At 30.0% G+C, this 27,954-nt stretch overlaps 6 protein-coding genes across 11 annotated transcripts; 2 read left to right on the plus strand and 4 right to left on the minus strand.

The window, feature by feature from the left end:
* Positions 1-554: 554 nt before the first annotated feature.
* Positions 555-2,787, plus strand: l(2)k09913 (transmembrane protein 53-like lethal (2) k09913). 3 transcript variants are annotated; one of them, XM_085657180.1, is made up of 8 exons: positions 555-830; positions 1,030-1,154; positions 1,229-1,396; positions 1,489-1,602; positions 1,692-1,967; positions 2,034-2,302; positions 2,389-2,566; positions 2,647-2,787. In XM_085657180.1, exons 4-8 carry the CDS (start codon positions 1,510-1,512, stop codon positions 2,785-2,787), a joined length of 957 nt encoding a protein of 318 aa, XP_085513306.1. In that variant the 5' UTR covers positions 555-830; positions 1,030-1,154; positions 1,229-1,396; positions 1,489-1,509. The 3 variants fall into 3 exon arrangements, with proteins under 3 accessions (XP_085513306.1, XP_085513307.1, XP_035742346.2); XM_085657181.1 differs by lacking the exon at positions 1,030-1,154; XM_035886453.2 differs by lacking the exons at positions 1,030-1,154; positions 1,229-1,396 and having other exon boundaries at positions 561-830.
* A 349-nt stretch (positions 2,788-3,136) lies between these two features.
* On the minus strand, positions 3,137-5,371 carry Dbp45A (putative ATP-dependent RNA helicase Dbp45A). The gene is made up of 6 exons (XM_035886452.2): positions 5,152-5,371; positions 4,753-4,946; positions 4,332-4,676; positions 4,027-4,199; positions 3,605-3,960; positions 3,137-3,509 (listed from the first exon to the last, which is right to left on the minus strand). The coding sequence occupies exons 1-6, from the start codon at positions 5,222-5,224 to the stop codon at positions 3,283-3,285; spliced, it is 1,368 nt and encodes a 455-aa protein (XP_035742345.1). The 5' UTR covers positions 5,225-5,371; the 3' UTR covers positions 3,137-3,282.
* A 3,860-nt stretch (positions 5,372-9,231) lies between these two features.
* Positions 9,232-15,281, minus strand: Hmt4-20 (Histone methyltransferase 4-20). 2 transcript variants are annotated; one of them, XM_035886410.2, is made up of 9 exons: positions 14,625-15,281; positions 13,674-13,919; positions 13,364-13,529; positions 13,122-13,292; positions 12,902-13,030; positions 12,616-12,805; positions 12,135-12,546; positions 10,262-12,055; positions 9,232-10,124 (listed from the first exon to the last, which is right to left on the minus strand). In XM_035886410.2, the coding sequence occupies exons 2-9, from the start codon at positions 13,898-13,900 to the stop codon at positions 9,728-9,730; spliced, it is 3,486 nt and encodes a 1,161-aa protein (XP_035742303.1). In that variant the 5' UTR covers positions 13,901-13,919; positions 14,625-15,281; the 3' UTR covers positions 9,232-9,727. The 2 variants fall into 2 exon arrangements, with proteins under 2 accessions (XP_035742303.1, XP_035742304.1); XM_035886411.2 differs by lacking the exon at positions 14,625-15,281 and adding an exon at positions 14,249-14,480.
* Positions 15,282-15,807: 526 nt separating this feature from the next.
* On the plus strand, positions 15,808-17,609 carry LOC118450571 (mitochondrial ornithine transporter 1). Its single transcript, XM_035886399.2, has 5 exons — positions 15,808-16,040; positions 16,337-16,573; positions 16,647-16,810; positions 16,904-17,176; positions 17,273-17,609. The coding sequence occupies exons 1-5, from the start codon at positions 15,956-15,958 to the stop codon at positions 17,450-17,452; spliced, it is 939 nt and encodes a 312-aa protein (XP_035742292.1). The 5' UTR covers positions 15,808-15,955; the 3' UTR covers positions 17,453-17,609.
* A 435-nt stretch (positions 17,610-18,044) lies between these two features.
* Positions 18,045-21,029, minus strand: LOC118450570 (non-canonical pre-mRNAs endonuclease FASTKD5, mitochondrial). Of its 2 annotated transcripts, XM_035886397.2 has the most exons (7): positions 19,883-21,029; positions 19,622-19,783; positions 19,339-19,494; positions 19,007-19,229; positions 18,776-18,853; positions 18,404-18,700; positions 18,045-18,314 (listed from the first exon to the last, which is right to left on the minus strand). In XM_035886397.2, the coding sequence occupies exons 1-7, from the start codon at positions 20,890-20,892 to the stop codon at positions 18,234-18,236; spliced, it is 2,007 nt and encodes a 668-aa protein (XP_035742290.1). In that variant the 5' UTR covers positions 20,893-21,029; the 3' UTR covers positions 18,045-18,233. The 2 variants fall into 2 exon arrangements, with proteins under 2 accessions (XP_035742290.1, XP_085513405.1); XM_085657279.1 differs by lacking the exon at positions 18,045-18,314 and having other exon boundaries at positions 18,464-18,662.
* Positions 21,030-21,182: 153 nt separating this feature from the next.
* Positions 21,183-27,627, minus strand: LOC118450572 (uncharacterized). Of its 2 annotated transcripts, XM_035886400.2 has the most exons (4): positions 27,324-27,627; positions 22,230-22,330; positions 21,938-22,130; positions 21,183-21,858 (listed from the first exon to the last, which is right to left on the minus strand). In XM_035886400.2, exons 1-4 carry the CDS (start codon positions 27,606-27,608, stop codon positions 21,718-21,720), a joined length of 720 nt encoding a protein of 239 aa, XP_035742293.1. In that variant the 5' UTR covers positions 27,609-27,627; the 3' UTR covers positions 21,183-21,717. The 2 variants fall into 2 exon arrangements, with proteins under 2 accessions (XP_035742293.1, XP_085513196.1); XM_085657070.1 differs by lacking the exon at positions 27,324-27,627 and having other exon boundaries at positions 22,230-22,339.
* Between the last annotated feature and the right edge of the window lie 327 nt (positions 27,628-27,954).

The raw sequence follows: 27,954 nt of genomic DNA on the forward strand, positions 1-27,954 counted from the left end.
TGAGATACTTTCGCGGTGGTGATAATTTAAAAATGTGCTTGGTAACATATTATTCCTCAGACTATATATATATATATCATTTCATACATCGACGTATTAATAATATTATATAATAAAATCTCAAATTTTCGGTGCTAATGAAAACATTGGCTATTAGTACCAATATTTTAGATCAAATAAAGTTCGCGACGAATTAACGAACGAACATTTTATCATTTTAAATGCTTCTCGCATTACGAATGCGTGATAACGATTAATTCATCACTTATATTATTGAAGGTCATAGAAAATAAAAAAGATATTCAACAATATTCGGGAATATTATTGACATTTATCTTATAAATATCGTCCGAACTGCGTTTAGATTTTTGGATTTCTTGGGATATACTAACGAAAAATAAAAGTTAAAAACATGATTAGAGAGGTATTATGTTGGCAATTTTACTTTCACATTTTATTAATCAGGATTGTTGCGTGTTTAGTAGTACACGTAAGAAAGATAAAAAAATGATAAAAAGTTTGCAAAAAAATAAAGTCAAGTATCAAAGACAAAGATCAGACCGATATATTTAATATCCATTTAGAACAGATTTTTAATAGAAAATAATAATCTATTAATATATCAAGTGCAAAAATGACGGTGCATTGACATATGAGCATGCGCGGTCCTGTTTGTAGCTTATTTATTATGTTGTTAATTATACATAGTACAGTGCTGACACGCAACTATAGACATAATATGCACACAGTTTCTATCATATTTAGTATGCGTCGAAGGCTTGTCGAAGGTAGTTTGTCTTAATGCTTCTTCGTCGATTGAGTTGCATCTCGTAAGTTTACTCTCAAATTACGCAGAATGTTTTTATCCAACGTATTTTTTTTCTTTTTTTCTCTTTTTTCTTTCTTTCTTTCTTTTTTTTTTTTTTTTTTTTTTTTTTTTTACATTTTGCCATTTCAAATTGATCACTTTCTTCATCTAGTGTGTAGTTAAAATACGATCTTTAAATTGAATTACATTCCTTCATACAGACGGGCATGTAGGTTGATTTTAATTTGAATTGGATTGTGGATCGAATCAGTTATGATTCGCAAGAATATGAACGAACTTAACGATAACCGTCAATATATTATTGGTTTATACAACTATTCTTCAAGTATTTATGACTTAATTCGATGTGTTTTAATAAAAACAAAGCAGATAATAATTACATTCTATGTCTAATTATAGATAAAAAACATTAAAAAATCGATCTTCGATCTTGCTTTATATACTAGTAGACATCCTTATATATTATTAGAAAAACGGTCGCTGTTAAATAATAAATCAAATATCTTTCTCATGGTTTTGATGTTTTTTTCGCAAAATATCAAGAGATTAAGTTGAAATATATCGAAGGTAACACGTTACAAAATAGTTTAGCAGAAATAGTTTTATATGTGTGCGATCACAATTAGAATTTATTTGATTAAAAACTGATTATACTGTAGGTATTGGAATAAATTTTTGTTATGATGACACAAACAAAAATAATGTCTTCTTTTTTATGGAAAAGATTTAATTATTATCTACAACCAAGACAATTAATAAATAAACAAAATATGGTAATTATCTTCATTTTATAATTCATTTAAATATTATATATTTGAAATAATCACTGCAAATAATTATTCTACTATGTTTTTATTAATAGGCTATTATGCTAATAACTCCTAGATTATTGTCCACTTGTGAAATTACTAAGAACATAAAATTTATCTCCCATGATAATGACATTAGAATATCAAAATATACAGTGAAAACTTCTAATTCATCAGAAAAACGACCTTTGCTAGTTTTGATTTGTTGGCTTCTAGCTAAAGAGAAACACTATATGAAATTTACTGATTTGTATTTACAACACGGATTTGATGTTACGATAGTAACTATCACTCCATGGCAGCTTATGTGGCCTGAAAAAGGATCCAGAGTAAGTTATTAAATAATATGTAAATTATACGACACTTAATTACATTTGAATACATTTTACTTGTAGATAATTGCAGCAGATTTGTTGACATTCTTAGAAGAAAATCAGGATTATCAACAAATTATGCTGCATGGATTTTCTGTGGCTGGCTATTTATGGGGCGAAGTTTTAACTTATGTACATAGCAATCGTGAAAAATATAATAATGTTATTGATAGAATTATTGGTCATGTATGGGACAGTGCTGCAGATATTAGTGAATTTATTATAGGCACGCCACGTGCTATATTTCCTAATAATCCTTTGTTGCAATCTATAATACAAAAATATTTAGTGTAAGCTACAACAAACATGTACATAAGTGGTATAAATAACATGTAGTAAATTAATTTACAAACTAATAACTTTTTGAAATTTTTAGCTATCATATGAAAGCATTTTACAAGCAATCTACACAATATTACCTTCGCTCTAGTCAGATGTTTCATACAAATTTGATACGGAGTCCAGCACTTTTTCTTGTAAGTAATGTAGATCCTGTGGGACCAGTAAGTAGTAATATGAGAGTAAGAGATTCATGGGATTCCTTAGGTATAAAGGTAAAGATGAATATTTATATGGGTATTTTTCTAACAATATAAATATTTTTTCCAATTAATCTCAATTTATTTAATTGCAGACTTATGTCAAAATATTTGATGGATCACCCCATGTAGGACATTATCGGAAATATCCAAAAGAATATATAGCAGAACTTCATGCATTTTTAAGGATGTTAAACTTAATCAAGAATAAAGATAAAATTACAGCCAAAGGCTAAACTGAAATAGATTATTGATTATAAATATTATTAATATCTTTATATTCATCTATGTCTATATGATATATACCATCAATTGTTATTTAGTACCCATATATACAATTTACTAATATTATTTTTGCTATGTCACTTTAAAAATCAATCAATTTAATATATAATCAATCTAATATAGAAAAATTCTTACTTTTTAAAAATAAGAGGTATATATAATCTCATTAATGGAATATATTGTGTATCGTAATTACTTAAGGCGAAAGGATACATTAAAATAATAAGTATTTTCGAGACTGAATATATTCGTAATTATTTTAAACTAACGTCTTTGTAATATATTTTTGCAAAAAATGTATTAAAATATATGTAAATTTTATTAAATTCGTAATTACGAATGATTTTGTACCTTTTCTATAATACAAATCATCGTTTCAAATACTAATATATACTTTATACAGTCAACTTTATTTACATTATTAGAAATGTATAATTCAATCTGTATTATCTATTTTCATTATGTGATATTTCTGTTTTTCTTTTTTGCAATTTTCGACGTTTTTTATGTTTCTGTAAAATTAAATCTATTTCTTTTGGATCTTTCCCTTCCAATAGTAACTGTTTTCTCTTATTAATTATTTTTTTCTCATAAAAATCAGCTTCATCTAATTTTATTTCTGCTTCTCTTTTTGCTACGGATACCTGAGTTAAGATCGTAACAACTTCTTCATCTACGAAAAACAATTTGTTATATATATGTACATATATGAAAAATAAATTTTTTTATCATATTACACATAGAACTTAATGTTGGAAAATATCTTACCATCTATTTTGTATTCAATTAATTTTGTTCCAATAATACTTTCAATTGCATGTAGTAATTTTATATCATACGGTGTTATCAGACTAACTGCCATACCACCTTTACCTGCTCTTGCTGTTCTACCAACTCTATGAATATACTCTTTTGGTACATTTGGTATCGTATGATTAATTACTAATTCTACGCCAGTTATATCTAAGCCTCTTGCCGCGACATCAGTTGCTATCAAAATTTTTATGTGATCTGATTTAAATTTATTAAGAGCTGCTAAACGTTCTTTCTGTTTTATCATTGCATGAAGTGCAACATTTATAAATCCTACTTCATTTAATGTCATAGATAATAACTGGCAATTCCTACAAAAATAATATATTTCAAGAAAATTTTCAAAAGAAATATATATCTACAGATATATCCCTTACTTGCAAGTATCTGTAAATATCATAATGGATCCAGTTTCATTTGTTGTGCGAAATGTTCTTACAACTTCTACAAGAAAAGAATCAATAGCATCTTTAGGACACAAAACATAACGTTGATCAAGTTCTTTTACCGTAGCAATACCAGATTCATCTTTTGCTTCCCACATAAACACCTTAAACAGTAATAATAAATAATGTGTGTGTGTGTGTGTGTGTGTGTATATATATATATATATATATATATATATATATATATATATATATATACAAAGGCATAATAACAGATACAAACATAATTGTTATACCTTCCCAGGGGCAAGATGTTTTGCTTTATCAAGAGCGTCTGTAATTGTAGCACTAAATAACAAAACTTGTTTTTCTTTAGATAAAGTTGGAAGTATAACTTTCAGTTGTTTATCAAAAGATCCACCTAATAACCTATCAGCTTCATCCAATACTAAGAACTTAATTTTTTCCAGAGAAAATGTATTACAACTTTCTATATGATCCGCTAATCGTCCAGGAGTTGCCACGACTACATGTGGTTTTTTTGCTAATTCTAAACCTTGTACCATCATATCCATTCCTCCGACAATAACACATTTTTTCAAATTGATTGATTTTCCAATAACAGCAAATTGATCAGCTATCTATAGATAACACATATTGTAGATTGCAATCACATGAAAATTAAAAATTTGTTTTCAAGTATTTTGTTAAACATACTTGAAATGCAAGTTCTCTTGTAGGCGTTAATATGAGAGCAAAAATGCCATAAGGATCTTCACACAATTTCTGTAATATAGGAAGTGCAAAGGCAAGGGTTTTACCACTTCCTGTCTTTGCACATCCTATGCAATTATCACCAGCAAGTATACGCGGAATACATTGCTGCTGAATTGGTGTTGGTTTCTTCAATCCTATAAATGTAAAAATAAAAAATTATCAATTATCTTTTTGCATAAAAAGGTTAGGTATAATTTAGATAAGATCGTATACAACGGTAAAATTAAGTATTCACTCTTGACGTGCATTAATATTGCTTCTACTTATGATAAAAACATATAATATATATGTATAAATATATATACATATTGTAAAACAGAAAAAAGTAATTATTTTTACCCATAGAATTGCATTGAGTAATGATCCACGAATTGAGATTTAGATCGGTGAATGATTGACAATCGGTAATCATTTTACAATTTCGTGTAGAATAATTATTTAAACGAAGACAAAATTGGCAAAATATAAGAAAATAATATAATATCTTTCCAATAAAATGTCAAAAACCCGCGTTTTCTTGCCAAGCACTTAACGCATGCTTCGCACACTAAATAATGGCGTAGCAATATACACACATACACGTATATATATATATATATATATATATATATATATTATAAAAAATTGAAAGCTCGTTAATCAATGTTGTATAAAATAGAATGTTAACAAAACAGTATTGGTATTAAGTTATCTATATATTTAAATAATATATATGTCTATATATTATTTTATAATATATGACATGATATATGATTTGATATAAATAAAATATATGATTCGTAATGTGTGGGACCAACTTCATCGATGGACAGGAGACATTAAACAATTTGAAGAGTTCATATAAACATGTGGCTTATTCGACCTTTTCTAATTAAAGCCACTTGATCTGTTTGTATATATACTCAATATCTTTCAATCTGTTTACTAGTATTATTCCTGTTTATATTCCCGCTAAGAGCAGTTGATACAACAAAAGCTATGCTATGCTGTACATTAGACATGTTCTAGGGCTTATATTACTTTATTTTTGTGATATCAACCTAGCAATAAGCAACTGATGCTGTGATAATGAATTATTTAAACTAGAAAATGGAAGGCATGCATTTGATATATAGACTCGGCGAATGTAATGCAGCAGAAGCAAGATGTCTATATGGGGATTCTAATCGTTTCTCTAATAAACATCTTCCAGACAGGAAAACGTTCCAGCGATTAGACGAACACCTACGAGATACAAACTTTTTTAAAAAACCAATGTTAGATTCTGGTAAATCCGTTAGTGTTCGAAATGTTAATCTCGAAGAGTCGCTTAGAAAATACTGGAAGAAAGAAGCTCGACAGGCTCGAACATAACTTGGCCATCGAGAAAGAAAGAAAAGAAAATTACTTTAGTACTAAATGAATGCTATTCTTTATGACATCCAGGGTACATAGATCGTGTATTAGTCTAGATCCTTGTAAAATAATAACAATAATAACGGTCATAAAAAAAATACGTCAACTAAAAAAAGAGAAACATAAAACATACATGAAAACAGCAAAGAAAAACAGATTTATATATATATATATATGCACATACACACACACATACACACCAAAGTAAATACAACAAACAGTCAAAGAAATAAATCGAAAAGAGGAAAGAAAAGAAACACGTTTATATATGTATGGAATATCGAGCGAATATTGCGTTACGTGATTGATTTATTACTATATCTTAAATCATAAAAAATAATAATGTGATAATATACATTTTATATATATATATTTTTTTTTCATAAATCATTTGTCGAATTGCTCAACAAAGACAACAATACAATTATAATGTACAGATGAAGATGAAAATATGTTGAATTACTCCGATGAATATTCAAGAATATTTTTTTCCCCTAATGTCGTAAAACTCGTCTATAATTATTATAATAATTATAATGACATTGCACTCCGCAGTCTCGTATGTGCTAAAAAAAAAAAAAAAAAAAAAAAAAATTTTAATGGCAGTGACGTAAATTCTGCCGACAATGAAAGTTAAATATTTATGGATTTAATAGAGTTATAAGATAATTTTAATTTTGAAAATTTACTCGTACGTATCATTTCGACTCATAATTTTCTTGTTCGGTAATACATTTTTTAACGCATTCAAAATATGGACGTAGTATTTCCTTCATCGTGCAAATCCATCGAAAATACATTATTCAAACTACATGAAGAACCACAATTTTATAATTTTCTATTGTCACATGAGTCATTTTCTTTCATCATCGAAGTTTAGACAAAATGGGCCGCTACGTTTAGATTATATTTGAGATAATCAATGCATATAACGATTAACGTTATTATATAAAAAAAATTTTAATAAAATTCTATAAAATTCACAGAGTATTGAAATAAATATAAAATAAACATTGTTTATGTACTTTTCAAGTTTAAAGAAAAAGAAAAGAATCTTAACAAGTAAAAATGTTGATCTGATAAAATCCATTTTGTTTACCTTTTCAATTTTATATGCTTCTTTGTTAATTTCATTCACTATTTTATGTAATTTAATAACTTGCCTATCTATAGAATATAAAAGTTACATGTAAATCATTGATTCTTGAATATAATTAAAATGATGAACTTGTCAGTAAATAATTTATTACAAAATTAATTTAAGTCTTCCTATTGTACCCATTACCTGTTTTCATGAGACATTGGAATAACATATTGAGGTGGCAATACTTATATTTTGTCGACTTAAGTATTCTCCAAAGAAAGAGAAAACTAAGAAAAATATTTAGTATTATTTGATAATATTTACATTGATTTTGTCACAAAAATCATTGATACGAAACACATAAAAATATATTAATGATTGCTTGTTTTCATCGTGTTTTGTACCATAGCCATGCAGAAAAGAGGCACAAAAATAGATATAATTTTTTACATATTAACTATTACAGTTTAAGTTCTGTCATATTATTTTGTATTTATTTATATATATATATATGTCACTATGTTAATTCATAAGTATTTATAGTAGAAAAAGCGATGTCTAAATCATATTACATGCAAACTGAAACAAGTTTTATGCAAATATAACTCATAAATATTTCTGTTGGAATTTTCGATATTTCTTCTGTTGGTGTCATCGCTGCTTACTTTGTTATTTATTATTATGAAGATATTTTTATTGCAATCGTAGTGGTATAGAATCTGTCACTTGTAATTCCCCTTATAATTTGTCATAAGCATAGTTTCTAAATAATAAGCAAATATACACCTAATTATTAAATAACATGTATAATACAGATCCAAATAGTACTTATATTACAAGTAACGGCCCATTTAAATAGTAAACTTATACATTATACCACATAAAATATAATTGAAATAAGAACCTTTATCTGGTAAATATCTCAATAAAACATTACAATTTTATGTACAATAGCATATGCTCACACCAAAAGTATGTGCATAATTTCTTTGCTATTTGATGAATTTTAAAATGTTTTAAATAGGCTGTAATTTGTCAATAAACATAACAGCCTTTTACTATTAGTGCTATGTTAGCGACTTCGATTATAACGTATAAATTGAAGTGATCACGTCACGTTATACTGATAATTATAACAAAAAATGTAATATTCGAAAGATATATTATAACGATTGCTTATAATCATCAAAAGAATCTGAATATTCAAGTAAGCATTTCATAGCCTGCGTCACTAACTAAATTTTCTTGTAATACTTCTTCATAATAATTTTAATGATAGCATTCAGTATACCCTGGTATGTGCAATGCTTTTCTTTGACATTGATTTCGTATCAAGGCATTGTAGTACATCCAGATACAGAATACAAGTATGAATTCTTTTTACACACAAATATGTGTGTATATAGTTTTCAATAGGCACCAACATACACACATATTTATATATAATATAAGTATTATTTACAATATTATCATGACATTCGATCACGCATTTGGGAATAATAATTATTATATACTAGCTATTATTTAGCCAATTCAATTATTTAGTATTAATTATTATACATAGTATAAGTGTATGGATCCTCCTCTTTGTCCGTGTTGCCTGCAGTAACACACAAAGACACAGTGTGTAGTATACCTTGTCCTACTTAACCAGTTCCTCACCATTAAAAAGAATATAATATTATATAAATTTTGCATGAGAAAAATGTTTCCATTCAATTTATTAATTTATGTTTCAAATTGCAACTAAAATATATATTTCTTAATGTTTTATCATAAAACATCAAAGTTGGAGGAGAATAAAGTATTTCAGACATATATATATCTATCAATATTTCGTTTACTTCGACACGATAGAAGTAAAAAAAAAAAAAAAAAAAAAAAAAAAGAAAAAAAAAAAAGAAAAAAAAAAGAAAAAAGAAAAAGAAAATTACTTCATCTAAATTATGATCATTTTTATTAGCAAGTCATTTTATTTGTGTAATATTTTTATGTAGTTATATGAAATTATTTTGCACAAATATCTATGTGTTATGGACTAATCTTACGATCTGATATAATTGGCCAATTTTTGTTTCACATATGGAATTTATAGGTGATATTTCTTTTGTTTATATAAAACCAACATCATATCTTGTTCAATTTATAACCATATTTGGAGAACATTACTAGGCCTTTAGCTATTCGTTGTTATAGGAATAAGTACATTTTAATTTATAAAAGAACAAGGAATAAATTAGGAAGTTAAGGAAAATTGGAAATATGGAAAATGTGACAATACTAATAGATCATTTTCTCCTTTGTTAATAATAAATCATAAACAATAGTCATGAAGTCTTAAAGGACAAGGAGGCTTAAACTCTCGTGCATAATTATAATCATAATAATAGTCTGTTATAATCAATGATGGTGTATACACAATGAATTTTATAGCTGTTAAGAATGTGGCAGATCAATAGTGTGTGTTTCATTTCCAAAAATTAATCTTAATCTTTTCATAGGTGGCGGAGGCGGATCAAGATTTAATTCGCGTTTCTTGTGCCGTCTTTCTCGATCCCGAGTTTTATGTTTCTTCCGCCGTTTACTTCTTTCCACTCCTTCAACGCGTAATACTTCGTATTCAGGTTCATAACTGTCTTCACTTAGACTAGTACCTGATTCTACAATATCATCCAAAACTGGAGAACGTTTCATACGTAATGTGAGCTTTAATCTACCACCAGTTCTTTCAGGAGTTGTAGGACAAACTCGACAATTACTAGTATCAGTCTGCCATTGACACTCGGATAACGTTGATCTTTTTTCTATACTACCATTGTTGCAAACAGTCAATCTGAAAAAATAACACTTCAATTTTTGTTTATATATAATGAATAGTAATTAAAAGTGTATATATATATTTATATATATATATACGTATTTATATAAAATAAAAAATCTGAAATTGAAAGACATAGCTAAAAAACATACCTTTTCAAACTCTCACCAACATCAACAGAGTTTTCCCTTGATTGGCTACTGATATCTGTTTCTGTTGAATGACTCAGACTACTAGACGGGGGCCATGGCTCTTCAGGCATCAATATCGGAGGATCAGTTTTGTTATATTCGTTATTACACTGAACTTCTTGTAAATGCGACGAAACTCCAGATATATGACGATTTTCACATTTACCGCGTCGTATTATTGATGGTATACCAATATCCTCCAAGTTACTTTCTTTTTCACTAAATTCATATATATCACCCTGTATGCCTGAATCATCATCCGCTACTCCAATTTCAGAAGTCTGTGGTCTTTGCTGATCCCTCCTTTGACTCCTTGTCAGTCTACTTTTTTCTTTTTCCGTTTTAGCACAATTCTTTGCTACCACTGTATTTGCACTATCTTCCGTACGACATTGTGTAACATTTACAATATCATTGAATCGAGATTTTGGAGAACGTTTTGTACTTTTCTGACTCTTTCGTGATTTTAACGGCATGTCTGTTATCTCCTTTTGCTGATGCGTGGATCTTTTCATTGTAAAACTACAACTATCCTCAGAATTTGTATCATTAACACTCGCATTGCAGTCATTTTCTTCAATTCTACTTAAGTTTGTGCTAATTTCTTTTCCCATTAGAAGTTTAGATTCACTGTCTGTTGTACTGACTTCAGGTATTTCACAGTCTTCAGGTTTTATATCCACTTTGTTTTTAATATTTTTAAAATACATATTGCCTTTCGGATCAAGCTCATTTGTATGATCCAAAACTGCATTACAAGACATTTGAACACTTTCACAATCACTCTTTATATTGGCAGTATCTTTAACGGTATCAAGTTCACAAAATCCAACAGTAACAGAAGTATTCGTTGGATCACTCACAAGATTTTCCACCTTTTCTTTCACTCTATCACATTTATCCACTATTATTATACTTGCAGTATCCATTTTGTGACACTCATCATCAGATCTGATTTCACACGAAATAGAAGGTGTTCTACTGGTTCCTCGAAAATCAATATTCCGAGGAATTTTTCTATATATCGGTGAATTATAACAATTGAGCTCCTGAGGAAATTCATTATATACAACATTACTATCATCTTTCACCTCATCTACTAACACTGATTTGGAACATTTTGTTAACTTATTAATACAATTATTAGATATTTTTTCAGGTGTTTCACAGTGGTTGCCTTTTTCATTAACATTTTGCGTATTCGCTAAAGTGCAGCAAAAAGTGTTAGATGTATTTGTATTTTGTAAAGCTGGTTCATGATTATTTGTGGCACTTATATGATCAACATGAGGCAGGGATGTGGAACTTACTTGAACTGAATCACAGGAATTTGTACTATAATGTCTTTTTTTATAACTGAAAGTGTCAATATTACTTATAATATTTGGATCAACTTCTATCGCAAGCTTAGGTATTCCTTTCTCTTCTACGTTATCGTTACTTGTATGTCTCGTATTTCCAACAATTAATCTAACAGAACATTCTTTCTGAAAGGCAGAGGAAGTTAATTGCTTTGATGCATTGCGAATTGAATTTCGAAGATCAGATTCAAAATTCGGAGACGAAGATGATGTATTATGGACATGATGTTTCGGCACTCTCGAATACACGGTTTCTTTATTTACTATTGTTCTATCCAGTTCTTCTTTATGATCACTTGATTCTGCAGAAGTTTTTTCTATAGGTACATCCAAACAGGTAGACTCAGTTTTTTCATTATTCTTTGATCTTTTGGATTCTGTTCTCTTTTGAAGCCTGTATATAAGTGCATATAAAATCAATTTAAACATCAATTTAGTATGATAGTATTATATTTAATTTAATTGGATATTACCTGGAAGCTCTAAGACTTTGACCAGTTTTTACATTTCTTTCATTGCCATTGTTTTCACATTTATTATGTTGAACCTTGTTTCTAAGATTTCTTGTCACAGAATTAGTATTTGTATAGGGATGAGGTCGAGAAGTTTGCAAGACATTTTCTCCGTTATTTATCGATGGTTGCTGTTGAGCAATATCTGAAAATCTACAACCTTGCGCAATCAAAAGTTCCGCGTCATACTTCGTAAGTCCCTTGCGTCGCAATTCTTTCATACTAAGAGATTGCGGTGCAATAGCTGCATTGTCAACAAGGACTGCATTTTTTTCAGTTAAAGCACCATCAGCTTGTTGTTTATTTCTACCCAATGGTTGCTGTCGATGCTTTGTTCTATTGATGCGGTTATCTGTTTCTCTCAAGCGGTATCCTAAAATGTTTCAAGATTTTTATGATAAGTGATATAAGATTCTTTCAAAACACTTTGTGTTTGAACTACCAGAAGAAAGTTCTTCTCCAGGTTTCTGGCTGGCAAATGCTCCGGTTCCTCTTCTTTCGCATGTTTCACATTCGCAATAACAATTTCCATCTCCAAAGAAATCTTCTGCGTAGAAACAAGTTATTTCCTCACCTATTTCGATATCTCGTAGTACCTTGACGCACGCGGTATCTCGACCAGTAGCTACAAACTGAGAATATATAAAGAAGTATATAAATAATATATTTTATACATAGATTATTGAAAAATAAATCTCATTAAATATGACAAATATATATTTATTAACTTTGCAATTGGCTCTGCAATCATGGTTTATATATGCAGCAGGACCTAACCACAATTGTGCACAATTTTTTCTGCAACTGTACATCACTGAAAAATCATTTTTCCCTGGGTGGAGTAGTGCAGCTTCCTCCTATGAATAATAAGTTATATTATTATTTCATAATAAGTCTATTCAGAATTTGCCTAATAATTTGTCCTTAATTTGACACGCTCCAACAAACCTTTTCACTAAGTTCTGCGATACAACCAACAAGACAAGATATTTTTTCATGCTTCAACCACTTACGAGTGGCACATATCTTTGCTCCTTTTTGCTCTTCTAAACTATATCTATAACATGGTTCAATGGCAAATCCAGAATCCTTATCGAAAACTCTCAAATACCGATAAATCTATGAAAGTATGAACAATTTGTAATGTTTCTAAAATTCACATCAAGAAAGTTCTTTTTAACGTTACTTACATGTTTCTCCAAATTGATCTGCTGCTGTTTGGATTTAGTGTGTGGAAGCCTTGCCCCCCAATCCCCACCCATAAGTTTTTTATAAGCCTTTTCATAATTTTGAGTTTGAATAAATTCACAAATAATTTTGCGTAAGTCTTCTTTGTTTGCTTTGGGCGGCCTGTATCTAAAATTAAAGAAGTACATAAAATAAAAGATCCCATAGAATAAAATCAAATTAGAAAAATTAAATTGAATTAATTTTGATTAAATAATATATATATATATATATATATATATATATATATATATATATATATATATGATGTACCTTATATTCATCTTGTGAGTGGTAAATCCTAAATATGGATCTAGCACGAGGGAAGTAGCTAGGTCATCGTTATCTGAAAGTTCTTTTGGTGTCATTCCACCTCCACCTCCACCCCCGTTATTAAGGGCATTTGATTGCATTTTTGCACTAACAGATCCACCTAGCCTTCGCTCCTGCTTCCGTGCTGCAGCTGCTGAGCCTTGGATTGACAAGCAATCTACCACCATTCTGCAATCCTGACTTTTACTGCACAAACATATGATAAAGTTATGACAGTTTGCAAGGTATATGTCACATGTTATTTCATAAAATTAAAGTTATCATTCGTAATTAGACAGAAGGACATGTTAATTGATTTCGTTCGATCAAAATTCGTTGAACGTAGACTGAACAGGGAACGTATAGAGTAAGTAGTAAATATAACGAACTCATATAAGTATTAATTAATAGTAGTTCCAGTTAAATTCAAAAGATAGGCCAATTAGAATCCGATATAGTCGAGAGAATCTTTCGTAATAAAAGAAAATAAAAGGGAAGGAATAAAAGATGATTAAAGAAGCAGGAAGAATTTTTACTTGAAAAGTCATCGCGACCGTCTTGCGAGACAGCGGTTGGAAAAAGTTTTGTATAACACAGGCGTTATCGATCGAAGCGCATACTGATTAAACCGTTTTGCATCGTCGATCGAATGAAGAGAAGTAGAGCGAGTGTAAGAAAAACGCGGCCGTACGATCTTTCGTAATGTTTTTCAGTTATTTTGACAATTGTACTGAAAGGTAGGGACGAACGACGACCATGCCCTAAACGCTAATGGCGCAGGTAGAACCCGAGCGCTTTGCACGGCTCTGCCTTTTCGGAAGAGAAGCGAGCCGCAAAATGGATTGATATCCTTTGTCAGTTAATTCGTCGGATTAAGGAAAATGCAAAGATTTCCCCAAGGAGCATACTTACCACAAAGGAACGCTCCTTATAACAGTATTCACGCATTTTCCCAATGATTCTCGACTATTTTCGGGCGCCGCGAAGACGCGTTCGGATCTATCATGGCAGATCCGATCGCGACGCACACTTTCACACTTTTTTGAGTAACGATCGAATCTACAATTCGTCTAACGTTTCCTATCGTCGTTGAGTTCGAGTCTACGCGAACTCGTTCCTTCTCTTTACGAAGGTAGACCTTCGGCGAGATCCTTTAATCGAGCTGATACGAGAGAAAATCCATCTTTTTGAAGTATACGACTGTCGCGTACGTCATGCATACACATATGTGCACTCTGGAATAGGCAGAGTACGATCATCGTTTAGGGACTTTGCTCAATGGACCATCGTAATTCCGATTCCTTCTATCTTTTTCTTTTTCTTGTTCTTTCTCTCTCTCTCTCTCTCTCTCTCTCTCTTTCTCTCTCTCTCTTTCTCTCTATCTCTCTCTCTCTATCTCTCTCTCCTTTTTGCGCGCGCTCTCTCCTCTCTTTCCCTTTCTCGTTCTCCTATTTTCTTGAATATTTCATTACACGTAATTTTAACGTAAAACGTCCAAAGGATAATCTTTCGTGGACGATAACAAGATTAAAAGTGAATTTCTTGTCGCGAGGTCGGTAGCTTCGTTCTATCTAATTTAAAGGGATTTGACATGTGCTGCTACTATCGCGTGTTAAGAAAGTGTCTAGAAGCTTTTAGTGATTTATTGCTTTTTATTTGGTATTTCTGCGTTACCATAGCAACCGTACATTGGTGTTACTCTTTGCGTCTTTCTGTAACTTAGCAACATTATCAAGATATTTCGTTTAACAATAACGAGGAATAATGATATGCAATTGGTTTTGTATGTTAGATAAATACATTCTTCCTAAATCGAACATTTACATCTAAATAATCAAATCTTTCTTTTCGATGAAAATGAATAAATTGAGAGCATTTTATAAAAAATCCAATTTTGTAAATAATGAATAAAATATGTAAGAGAAAATATTTAACGAATTCTTCATTTTAATCAAATGCAAAATCTAATGTTGGATTTTATCTATATGTGATCTTATCTACTGTAGATTTTATATTAGCGATAAAGACTAAGAATCCCGCTGTTATCAAACACTGGATCCGTAGCTGGATCTTAAAGTAGTCCATAGATCTCGTAATGCGCATGCGTTTATACTTACGACCGAAGCCACAGATTGGAAGGCTCATGTCAGTCAAAGTTTCGAATGTTATTCAAGCACGTGTTTATCGTATTTGTACTTTCATTCTTATCGCGTATATAAATATAGTATTCATAAAACTTAAAAATGACGCTTAAATCCATAGAAGAAAAACAAGATTATATGAATAATTTAAAAGATGGACTCATTGATTTTGTCGCTGGTTCACTTGGTAAATTTATAATAATAAATTTCACATATCGAGTCACATTATCGTGTATTATATTTTTCTTCCTAATTCTTTCTATTAAACGATGTTAGCTTAAGAATTTTGTACAATCGTCATTTATAAAGTGACATCTCGTGACTTGCAATTTTCCCAATTTGTTTCCAAATAATCATCTCATTGATATTTTTCAATGAGACAAACAATGTTCAATAGAAACAAAGAGAACAATGTTGGACAATCAATACAATGAAAATAAGTCATGATAATAGTTTTGCAATTGAAATCTTTTATTTTTATAGGTGGAATAGCATTAGTATATGTTGGTCAACCATTGGATACAGTGAAAGTAAAAATGCAAACATTTCCATCGATATATAAAGGAATGATTAATTGCTTTGTAAAAACAGTAAAAACAGATGGAATAATAAGAGGTTTATATGCAGGAACTATGCCTGCTGTTGTAGCTAATGTAGCTGAAAATTCAGTATTATTCACTGCTTATGGTGGATGTCAGAAAGTTGTTTCTAAGATATTAGGTAAATATTTTTTCAGAACAGCTGTATCATTCATTATAAATCAATCTTGTTTTCTAATTCTATACATATAAAGGTAAAGAGAAAGTCGAGGATCTTAGTTCACTAGGCAATGCATGTGCTGGATTTTTTGCCGCGTTCTTTTCTTCGTTAACATTATGCCCAACGGAACTTATAAAGTGTAAATTACAAGCAATGCATGAAGTGCAAAGTCAAATGGATATAGCAAACAAAGTTATGGTAATGAAAAACAATCCGTATACTTTTTCATATACAGAATATGTTGTTTCGTGTTACTAAAATATTATTATGTGGATATTAATTATTATATAGACACGAATAGGACCATGGGAATTGACAAGAAATATTCTTAGAGAACAAGGTATAAGAGGTTTATTTGTGGGGCTAACATCGACCATAGTCAGAGAAATGCCAGGTTATTTTTTCTTTTTTGGTGGATATGAAGTTACAAGAGAACTCTTAGCAAAACCAAATCAAAAGAGAGATGATATTGGTTGGCAGAAAACAATGGTAGCTGGTGCTGTTGGTGGTACGGTTCTCTGGCTTGTAATTTTTCCAGCAGACGTAGTTAAAAGTAGAATACAAGTTAGTAATATATATTTTGACTTATTCAATGATTTTTTCCAACAATATTTAATAATTCTGATATTTTTTATTAATCTTACATTATAATTTATGAAGGTACAAAATCTAAAAACACCTGCCTTAGTAGTCATGAAAGATATTATAAAACAGGAAGGAATTGGGGCATTGTATAATGGTCTAAAACCGACTTTAATAAGAACAATACCAGCGACTGCAACGTTATTTATAACTTATGAATATACTAAAAAGCTAATACACAGATTTGTTAATAATTAACTTTCTTTTATATCATTCCTATTTGTTAATGTGTGTATATATATATATATGTTACTACATCAGAATATAAAAGAGAACAAATGAAGAATAATAATAATATATAGAATATACTGCTTAACTTGACCATCTCAAAATATTTCTAATGTTTTAATTGAAGTAGCATATTTCATATCATATAAGATTTAAAAAAATCTTTTTTCATTTCAGTGTCTTAGACAATTTTATGTATATATAAAATATGTATATAGTATTAAATTTCGAAAGTTTTGTGATTTACAGAAAATCTATGATCCAGAGTAATACTATTATAAATAGTAGAATCATTAGAAAATGCTGGATTGAAATTTTTAAAAATGTCAATAATGCAGATATAAGATATTATGATTTTGAAATCATATACTTTTTTTCTTTTTATTTATAACAAAGAATTAAATATATTCTATTTTAAGATTTTTACTACTTATCAATGTAGAACACTTTCTATAATTTTAGAAATCATAGGAACGATTATGTTTAAAAAAAATTATATCTTAATACATCATAGGTGTGATAGAGGGTTTATTTTATAATATGCTATATGTCTCATATATATGTGTAGAAAATAGAACATATGGAGTTCATTTGCGAAGAAATGATCGAGTTTATAGTAAATGAACATTATATTAAACAATAGGTCACATATTATAAATATAGTATTAAGTATAACATTATTAATGTAACATTAATTTTTCAATGAAATTAAGTTTCTATAAAGGTAAGATAAAAATAGAAAAAATACAGTTTATGCATTTGTTATAAGATTTTTCAGATATTTCTCTTTCTCCGTTATATTTGTATATTTCAACCAGTCATCACCTCTTATCTAAAACATAATTCACAAATTTTATTTTATATTAAAATTAACAATTTGCATCAATGTAATCATTTTCTTGAATATAATGTTAAACTTACTAGAATAGGTGTGTATCCAATATATTTCAGTTGCCTTAGTTTTGCCATTATAATACCTGTTGGTTTATTAGTTTCTCTAAGGATATGCTTATAATGTACTACGACAAGTGCTATCCATTTTACATTTTTCGGAAATGTATCATTTATTTTCTTGATGTCAACATCAGGTATTTTTGATAAAATTGATTCAGCTGAGATGAAATTTTGATTTTCATCCAGACCAAATATAATATGATTTTGTAGAAAATGAGGTAATACTCTACCAGTATACAAATTTATATCATTTACAATGATTTCCTAATAATATATTATTATATTATAGTATCATTTATACACAGTAATTTTTTCATTGAAATACAAGTGTAGGTATACCTTCAAGATATATACAACTTCATTAAATATCTTGCGTACTATGGAATTAGTGTCCTTATCCATTTTTGCCCATTGTCGCTATTAAAAATGCAAACATTATTAAAATGTAATTTATTAATATTTATTTTATTTATACACATATTCTAAGTTATATCTATATATATATATATATATATATAGATATAGATATAACTTAATAAATTTTTTAGTACATACTAACTACATATATACCTTTGTTGAAGTTAGAAGAATACCTGGTGGAAGGAATGGACCAGTATACTCAGATTTTTCTGTTTTTAGACAATATTCTAACATAGTATATTCCCAGCCAAGTATGTAGTCATTAGTTCTTAAGTTTGTATAAGATGGATCAAATGCTATTTTTATCAAATGGAGGGGATATATACCTGTACTTGCTAAATATCGTAATATATTAACATACCTCCATGTGTAGCTATAAAAGAAATATTTCAAGTAACATTATAACTTGTCTATATTTTAAAAAAATTTTGAGAAATGATAAAAGTATAGTTTTAAATAGTACACTTTTAAAACGTACTTACTTAATTATCTCTGAATTATCATTAGATACACGATTAGTAATTTCCTCAATTATTTTATCATATATAGGATGTGTAGATTCAACAGAGAATGTATTTAAGGCATATGTTAATTTTTCTATGTCTTTCAATCTTGCATCCCTTATTTCATTATATATCCTAAATAATTGCATGAAAGTTTTATTACTCTTCATAAGTTAGTTTGTTTATTTAATTGATTTGTTAATTTTTTGAAGAAAAGCATATGTTTATCAATTTAATCTGTATTATACATATTTAGAATTACCTTGTTATAACTGTATCCAGTAATGACTCCACGTATATATGTGCTTTAGCATAAATATGTATTATATGAACTAAACATTGTAAAGTGAGTCTTGGAAGAATTGGTATAATGCTATCTACTAACATTTTAAAGTTAATCATTTCATCATAATTCATGCTGTATCTATTAGTGATATATACAATTATTTTATTATTATATTATTATTAATTATATGTAAAATCTTATATATATATATATATATATATATCAATAAATCATTACCGTATCAATTTTAATAAAGCTGCTAGGCTAATATTATCCACTTCGTTTATTTCACAAATTAAACGATTTATAATCGCTTTCAAAAATGTAGCATTTCTTATTTTTGTCTTACTTTTAAAAAATCCCATTGCTATTATACCCAATTCATTTATAGAAAAATCATTTAAATGTTCTTCTAAAATGACTTCTACTTCATACATATTTAATGGAGTTTTACGTTTAATATTAACAAAAAACATAAGTTGTATTAAATTTTTCGATGTTAATTGATTTAGCTTTGAATTCATTTTTCTTAATAATTTCCATATAAAATGACTATATTTACACATACCAAGACAATAAAATGTATCAGCTATTAAAAACATTTTATCAATAGGCCAATATTTATATTGTTTTTCACAATAGTTATCAAGCGATTCAATTAAAACTTTAAAGTCTTTTGTATTTTTCAAATATTTATGAAATGGTAATAAATTGATTAACACTTCTTCTAATAAATTACCTGTAAGATTGTTAATATTTTTCTTTAAAGCATTCAAGATACGTTCGTATCTTATTTCATTACAATCATGATCAGTTTTATTTATGATATTATATGACAATATCCTGAGATCAGAAACTAATTCGACGATGTGAACTGTCGACCAATCTTTGTTTAATAATTGTTCTGCTTGTTCGTCCGTAACTATTACTTCGTATTTTCTTTCTGGCACAATTGTTTTATTAAAATAAATAGAATTTTCAAGATATTGACGAGCATACTGATTTTCCGTAATTCGATTATTTTTATTTACATCATTGCAATATAAGTTTTGTTTTATGGATTGTCTTTCCTCATTATTAAATTGGTTAATCGTCCGAATATTAATAACATAATTGAATTTTGTTGTGCATCTTATCATATTATTTATTATTCCTGATTTATAGTTAATATTGCGAGATAACCTCAATACTAAATGTTCACAATTTCTATACTCTTTTTTAATAATCGCTTTTATTAAATTATTCATATTTAATAGCTAATTCATTTAATTATTTAGAATAAAAATCAAATGAATGTTCTTTTTATTTATAAAAACTTCAAATAACAACAGAATATTATCTCAGTTTCGCTCGTGCGAAATATATGAATACATACTATCAACAATGTGCTTTCTAACGAGAGAACATAGAATCATGCGCATACCAGGTTAGATTCTATATATAGGTATATATATGTTTTTGATTGAATTTTCCTTTGTTTTCTTATACAACATTAAAAATGGGGAAGTAAATATAGGTAATTAGATTGAAAATGATATAATGATACGATACTTCATTAATCTTTATTACTTGGAGGAATAAACTTTCATTATTTGTACATAAGAATATTCGTACTTTCGACACACATATATCATATGTAGATGAAAATAGAGAAATTTTGACATTTTACAGAATATAATAAATATATTTCTTTATATTTTCTTTTTATTTTTATTTCCTTGACTATATCAAATGAATATAGATGATACAATGTCTATGTTGTTGTTCTACATTATTTATTTATTTCACAAGCGAAAAATAGTAAAAATATATTCACAAAGCGGAGAAGACAAGGCGGAAGGAAATAATTCTTCTTCTTCGATATACTTCTCAAGAAAATCAGTACGTATTTTTAATTTCAAAATTTTTATATGCATATACACGAGGAAATAAATGTACACAGATTTCAATACGTAAATAAGATTAAAAGTCAATGTATGAAATATGAGCAAAAGAGTAAGGCATTTATAGAAAATTAGAATTTGTGAGATATTTGCGCGTAACACATGACATTTATTTCGCCATTCTTCAAATTAATAGTCGTTCGAGTTGGTCAGGTCTGACGGGAAGATCGCATCGATCAACGGTATTCTTAGGTTGTTGTACTTCCTTCTTCTTGATTGTTTGTCATAATCCGAACCATAGATATTGTGGATAGTATCCAGGCTGACTCCCTAAATAAAAGAGAATCATTCAAATGTCTTCGTCTAAAGATTCATCTAATAATAAGTTAAGTTTAGCAGTTAAACTTACGCTCTCGAGAAGACTTTTCCAAAATTTAGATCTTGGATTCGAGACGATATGTCGATTCGTCTCTTGTGATTTTATTTCGCCGTCCAAACAATTTCTATCCCTTTTGGATTCATCGCATTCTTTATAAAGTCCAATTGTATTCATTCGTTTTCTCAACATCTGACCTCGGCAAGTAGGATGATAGGGAAACTTTCTATAAAATAACGATGAATATTTAAATTATATTATTGTCATATAATAATTTTTTATTTTTATTACATATTAATTATTAGGAACAAATGCGTGTACGTACTCGCAATCCACATCGTCGAACCAACTGTAGTCCGACCATGCTTGAACACAGCAAACGAAGAGAGGGATAAAGATGATGCATCGTCGAAGGAAATTTTTAAACTGAAACATTCATTGTTGGATTCATGAAACATTCATTATCATTTGTTGGATAATAAATTTGAATTCATTTATTCAAAAGCATTATAATAAGAATACTACCAACTTTTATATTATATATATATATGTTTATTTTGCGTGTCTGTGTGTTATATTTTTGTCATGTTATAATTAGTGAAATTAAGAATCGTATTGATATAAGAGAAAACAAGCGTCCAATATTTTTATCTTTTCTAGGACATACGTCAATTTAAAACAAAAAAATCTCTGCTGGTCGCTTCAAATATAGTTTCTCTTGTTAGTTTCAGTAACGAGTACGACGGGAATTGACGAAAAACAGTGTTGTTTCCTTCACATAAGAGAAAAAGTATAAAAGAAAAAGAAAATAATTTGCTCCTATAACTGGATATATGTTGTCCAACATTTCTCTTGAAAATAATAGGATCTTACGATAGAAGAAGATGTTTCTATCGAGTGTCCACCACACAATTTCTCATATTTTTTCTACAATATTTGTTCGAGTTACAGCGGTGAAGTCTCAACACATGATAAGCACGCATGCACGCACGCATACACACATACACACAGCATATTCGGAATAAAAAAACGAACGAAAAGACAAAGAAATGAGGAACATATGTCCGAAGATCGTCGAAATGAATAATCTTTATTTGTTATATCGAATACTGATTCGAGGAGATCGATGTCCCTATATATTTTACAATGATTCTATCTACGTTATTTTATTCGATACTCGAATTATTATAAGAAGACATTAAAATTTTCCTCTTTACTCCTCAAAGTGGGATGGCAACTAATTGTAAATAACTATCCAAAGGATTGACGTACCGATCACGTAGTGTACACCTCATAAAAGAGTATCGCGTGATGCGTTTTTCGAATATGCGACCGATAGCTTTCTTTTCCTCGGCCCTTATCCTTGTTTATCGTTATTTGTCCTACAATAAGTACGAATATCTACTTACGAGAATACTTATTTCTTTCATCATATTCTTTGTATTTGGATTTCGCGCCTGGATTTTCGAATACTTAAAGCCTTCCAAACGACCTCATCTCTCACGAGGGAATACATAAAAATTTAATCGATTATCCGATATTCGATAGTAGGTATTTTTCTTCGATGGATAATCACGTCGATCTTTATCACTTAACAAGTAGCAATAAGCGGTAAGCAAATACGAATTTACCAAATTGTTACCTCCCCAAAGATTACTTACTCGCAGAGGGGTAAAAAAATATAGTGAGATCATAAAAGAAATTTTGCTTCGGCATCGATCGTTTTTCCCTTTTCATTTTATACTGCATTTAATAAAGTTGGAATATTCAAACAAAATCGTACATATATTTATATATAATAACGTTGAGAGAAAGAGAGAGAGAGAGAGAGAGAGAGAGAGAGAGAGAGAGAGAGAGAGAGATTTTGAAGATATTAATGCAGTCGTATTAATCATATATTCTCGTATCGTTAAATCAATAAAGTCCATTTTTATGAAATTAATCAATTTTATCTGAATGACGATTTAAAATAAGGTTTAATGTAAGTTCATTTGGATAAAATTTTCTAAGGATTTTATTGCGGAACATTAGTTTGCCTCAATCGTGGATTCGCACGTCGATTGAAATTTTATCAAAAGACCCACACACGCGTACATGTTAGAGAGAGAGAGAGAGAGAGAGAGAGAGAGAGAGAGAGAGAGAGAGAGAGAGAGAGAGAGAGAGAGAGAGAGAGAGTAGGTGTTTACGCGACGTCGCAGCTGACTGAATTTAGTTAATTAGCGGCAATCGAAATTGCGGAAATTATACAAATGGATTGGTGGTACAGCTCGAAAAAGGTCGGTGGTAGCCACAACAATTGCAGCGTCTCCTTTTCATAGAAGGATGTATTTTGACGATTTGCACAATTATTTATGAACGATCATCGATGTGAACGTTTATTAAAAAGCAAATTAATGGTTATTTGCATCAATATACCGAAATATTTCTAAGCGAGCTTTTGTATTGATTCAACGAAAACGATATCGAAGTTTTTCGAAAGTCATAGTAAATGGAGAGTAAATTGATGGATTTATGAAATTGTATAAAAAATGTTAGTTCTTTTGAAAAATATCACGTAAAAATATTTTGCTTATAAATACAAGTTTATTTATAAACATTTTGGGCATTAGCGTCGATATCGGTAACAATATGCTTAATGAAAAATAAATGCTATGCTCCGGAATATCGAGGAACATATCGAGTATAACGCGTTTTTTCTTGGTTACGAAATATTTACATTTTTTGAAGCATCGTACAACTACTCCGTAACATTAGTAACATTGCGTTGAGATCATTAGTCATGATCATTGACAATTCACTTTCTCTCTCTTCTCTCTTTAGATTTTTATGTCAAGCAATGTGCGTAAGGTGTCAGGATGACGATTTACGATCTAATTATGCGGCGACGTACAAGCCCTGTATAAAGTAACACTATGGGGTCACGTTATTAACAAGATTAATCAATAAATCTTTGAGCACGAAATGCGCTCAATTCGCGATACACGATAAGTTCCGTTGATCGGTCGAAACGTTCGTACTTTGATTAGATAGATTTCATATTTTATTAGTTAATCGTCTATTTGTATTTCGCGAAAATGAATTGGAGAAGCGACGATGAAATTCTTGCAATGGTCTCTATGATGAAGACTTTAATATCAATTTACAAAGCCATAATAAACTCTTAATCGAAACTTTTAGCCGATGTTTGTAGAGAAAGATGATAAACTATGTTCACAAAGCCGAAATCTATTAAAATAGATCATCGAACATTTTCGGAATCGATAGTGGTCTAGCTAAAGAAGGAATGACGCGACGTTTACCCAAGCGCGAAGGTTTTTCCGAAATCGGAGAAGTAGTGAAAAAAGATATCAAATAGATTGTAAGATGAGAGATGGTTAAACGATTAGAAAGCGAAAAAAGAGACAATAGAAGGGAAATTTTAATCGATTTTTCGCAAAAACGTTTCTATCCCCACTGACTCGTGATATCCGGTTAAAGCTCGTACAATAGATATCTTCAACGTTAACCCTGTCCATCATTTCCGTGATTCTTATATTACTGGGCTTCCTTTAGGCAAAACAAAAGATAAAACAATGATTTTGATTTTAGGAACTGCTGTCGTCACGTTTGACGAAATTTACACGAGTTCTCTTATTCCATAAAAAAATCCATAAAAAGATTTCATCATTTGGATTGATAACGAATTAACGATCTAACAAAAAGGATGATATGTCGATGGTTTGGGTTTTACCCGATATTCTTCGATATGGCGAAAGGAGAAGAAAGAGAGAAAGAAGAAGACAGAGAGAGACAGTAATAACAATAGAGATAGAGATAGAGATAGAAACGTAACGTAACGCAGTTTCTCTATCGCGGATGTAGGACGTAGCGGCGACTCTCTGTCTCGTGGCATATAAAAAGATTCCTCCTTCTTCGGGCGTCCCTCTGTCGCCATTGAATCTTTTCTTTGCTTTCGCACAAAATTCTAAGGCACTTATTTTTCGATTCTATCAAGATCAATCGACGAGGTCGTGGATCTCCGATTCTTTACCTCACGTCAAGCATTTAGCCTCGTTTTCGTCTAATCTCGTCTAATATTCTAATTCATTAGCTTGATCCACGAGAGTCTTCTTAAATCACGAATCCTTTTTACCAAATTGCTTTTTTTATTCTTCCACCGTTTACTCGTGCTTTCATTGCGGTTTATCGTTTACAAGTTTTCTCCTCGGTTGATCATATTACGCGGCATAATTATAAATAAATTATCGTTGCATTTAAATACAAGTTTAAGGAGGTTATTTATTAGGTGTTTAAATAGATATTTCTGTAACAAATCCTGATAAAATTATTTCGGATCAATTTTGAATAGATTAAACTCGCAAAATGAAAGTTAATCCAATTTTCGTAAATTCGCGAATACGTAATAACGTACGATCGGACGCAGGAAAATGAAAAACTCTTCAGTTTTTCTATATTTTCGGAAGAGCAAAGTTTACTTGGCAACCGCACAAGTAGACGAAGCATCTTGGATGTAGCTATTTATCTATGTACATACTTGTTCGAATTTTCTCTTTGTATAGTGGTAATCATGAATAATAGAGAGGATTTTGCATCAAAAGTTTGTTAAAAGTGCAAAGTTTTTTATTCTAACGTTTAAGTACCTACGTTCAATGAAATTTATTCGCGAGTACTACGTTTCGAACTCTTAAATAACACTCTAATTATATTTTTGGCATGTAGATACTTTTTACAGATTTTAATACGATTCGTCATCGACCTGTATACGAGAAAATGAACGAGCAAAAGCTTAAAAAATTTTCGTAGCACATTTTCCGAAGTGAATTTTACGAGCAGTTAGACGTAGCTAATACGTTTGCGTTTTCGATTGCTTTTTCGAGATACGAAACGAAGGGTTATAAAGGATTGCGTCCGAATTTAACTTCCTCCCTGAGGAGTAATGATCTATAAACTAATAGTCGTTGAGAAAGTTGTTTAATGAATTTCAATCTGCTCTCGTTTTTTCGGCATCGAAAAGATTATTTTGTTTTTTAAAAGAATACATATAAACGCCACGATTCGTCGTTTTACGATTCAATTTTCGATATCGCAACTCGAACGAAGAAAGAATTACTTTAATTCACTTTAAAGTGAAAAAAGATGGAAGTATACATTCCAGACTGTTTTTAAAAAAGGAAAAAGAAAAAAAGAAAAAGTAAGATCGTCACTTTCTCCTGCATATCACTTTTCGATATGAGACTTAAAATTAAAGAGACTTTTTAATAATCTTCTTAAACGTAAAATACAAAACGCACTGACATAAAAGAGACGAAAGAAGAAAGAAAGAAAGAAACGGAGTCACTTTTATGATGAACTAATGATCGAGAAACAAAATGAAAGAAGAGGAAAAGAAACAAGCGGAGAGTTAAATTTTAATCCTCACCGTCGACATTTTTGCGTTGGAAATCTTCGAAGACGAATATCTTGTGGCAGATCTTCTTATTTTGAGGATTCTCTTAGTAAGAAGAAACAACCACCACGAGGTTGTCACGAGGCACGAGTTTCTGTCGAAGGTGGCGGGTTGCTGTTCACTGAATAAATAAGGAGGGGGATGTTGGTAGCGCGGAGTTTGGAGGTTAGAGGGCGAGTGATTGGTCGAGCTTGCGCGGGCTACATTTATACCGAGCGCGAAGCTCTCACCCCCTTCTTGGTTCTTCTTCCGTACCATCAAGAGATTTCTCCTACAATTCTATCCACCATTGTCGATGCTTGCACCACCACCACCACCACCACCACCAACACCACAAACCACCACCGTAGTCGTCATCGTCATCCCCACGTTTCTCCTTTTCCTTTCGGGGCGTACGCAATTCTTATTACGTCATCGAGCTTAGTCTCCACCCGATTCTATATATCTAATTTTATTACGAAATTATCACATGTTTCATGAGCTATATTTCTACATTTATTCGTAATAAAAGAAATAATACTTCACGTTTTTCGTGAGTATTGTCGTTGACTAGTCACTTAATCGTGAGACTAAGATATTAGTAATTTAAGCGTCGTGACATATT

Source organism: Vespa mandarinia, chromosome 5, assembly GCF_050613455.1.
Source record: "Vespa mandarinia isolate Hongniang chromosome 5, ASM5061345v1, whole genome shotgun sequence".
NCBI classification, from domain to species: Eukaryota; Metazoa; Arthropoda; class Insecta; order Hymenoptera; family Vespidae; genus Vespa; species Vespa mandarinia.

Bases quoted from the DNA above. Each gene is read 5' to 3' on its own strand.
- Dbp45A (XM_035886452.2), bottom strand. From the start codon at position 5,224: ATGATTACCGATTGTCAATCATTCACCGATCTAAATCTCAATTCGTGG. The intron at 4,947-5,151 runs GTAAAAATAATT...TTACATTTATAG, and splicing joins TACTCAATGCAATTCTATGG to GATTGAAGAAACCAACACCA. The intron at 3,510-3,604 runs GTAAGATATTTT...TGTTTTTCGTAG, and splicing joins AATTGAATACAAAATAGATG to ATGAAGAAGTTGTTACGATC.
- Hmt4-20 (XM_035886410.2), bottom strand. From the start codon at position 13,900: ATGGTGGTAGATTGCTTGTCAATCCAAGGCTCAGCAGCTGCAGCACGG. The intron at 12,547-12,615 runs GTAGTTCAAACA...GAAACATTTTAG, and splicing joins TGGAGAAGAACTTTCTTCTG to GATACCGCTTGAGAGAAACA. The intron at 10,125-10,261 runs GTATGTTTTTTA...TTATTTTTTCAG, and splicing joins GTTGGTGAGAGTTTGAAAAG to ATTGACTGTTTGCAACAATG.
- LOC118450571 (XM_035886399.2), top strand. From the start codon at position 15,956: ATGACGCTTAAATCCATAGAAGAAAAACAAGATTATATGAATAATTTA. The intron at 16,574-16,646 runs GTAAATATTTTT...ATACATATAAAG, and splicing joins AGTTGTTTCTAAGATATTAG to GTAAAGAGAAAGTCGAGGAT. The intron at 16,811-16,903 runs GTAATGAAAAAC...ATTATTATATAG, and splicing joins ATATAGCAAACAAAGTTATG to ACACGAATAGGACCATGGGA.
- LOC118450570 (XM_035886397.2), bottom strand. From the start codon at position 20,892: ATGAATAATTTAATAAAAGCGATTATTAAAAAAGAGTATAGAAATTGT. The intron at 19,495-19,621 runs GTAATTCTAAAT...GCAATTATTTAG, and splicing joins CTGGATACAGTTATAACAAG to GATATATAATGAAATAAGGG. The intron at 18,854-19,006 runs GTATATATGTAG...CATTTTTAATAG, and splicing joins TTCTTCTAACTTCAACAAAG to CGACAATGGGCAAAAATGGA.
- LOC118450572 (XM_035886400.2), bottom strand. From the start codon at position 27,608: ATGGTACGGAAGAAGAACCAAGAAGGGGGTGAGAGCTTCGCGCTCGGT. The intron at 22,331-27,323 runs GTGAGGATTAAA...TGAATGTTTCAG, and splicing joins CCAACGCAAAAATGTCGACG to TTTAAAAATTTCCTTCGACG. The intron at 22,131-22,229 runs GTACGTACACGC...GTTATTTTATAG, and splicing joins TTCGACGATGTGGATTGCGA to AAAGTTTCCCTATCATCCTA.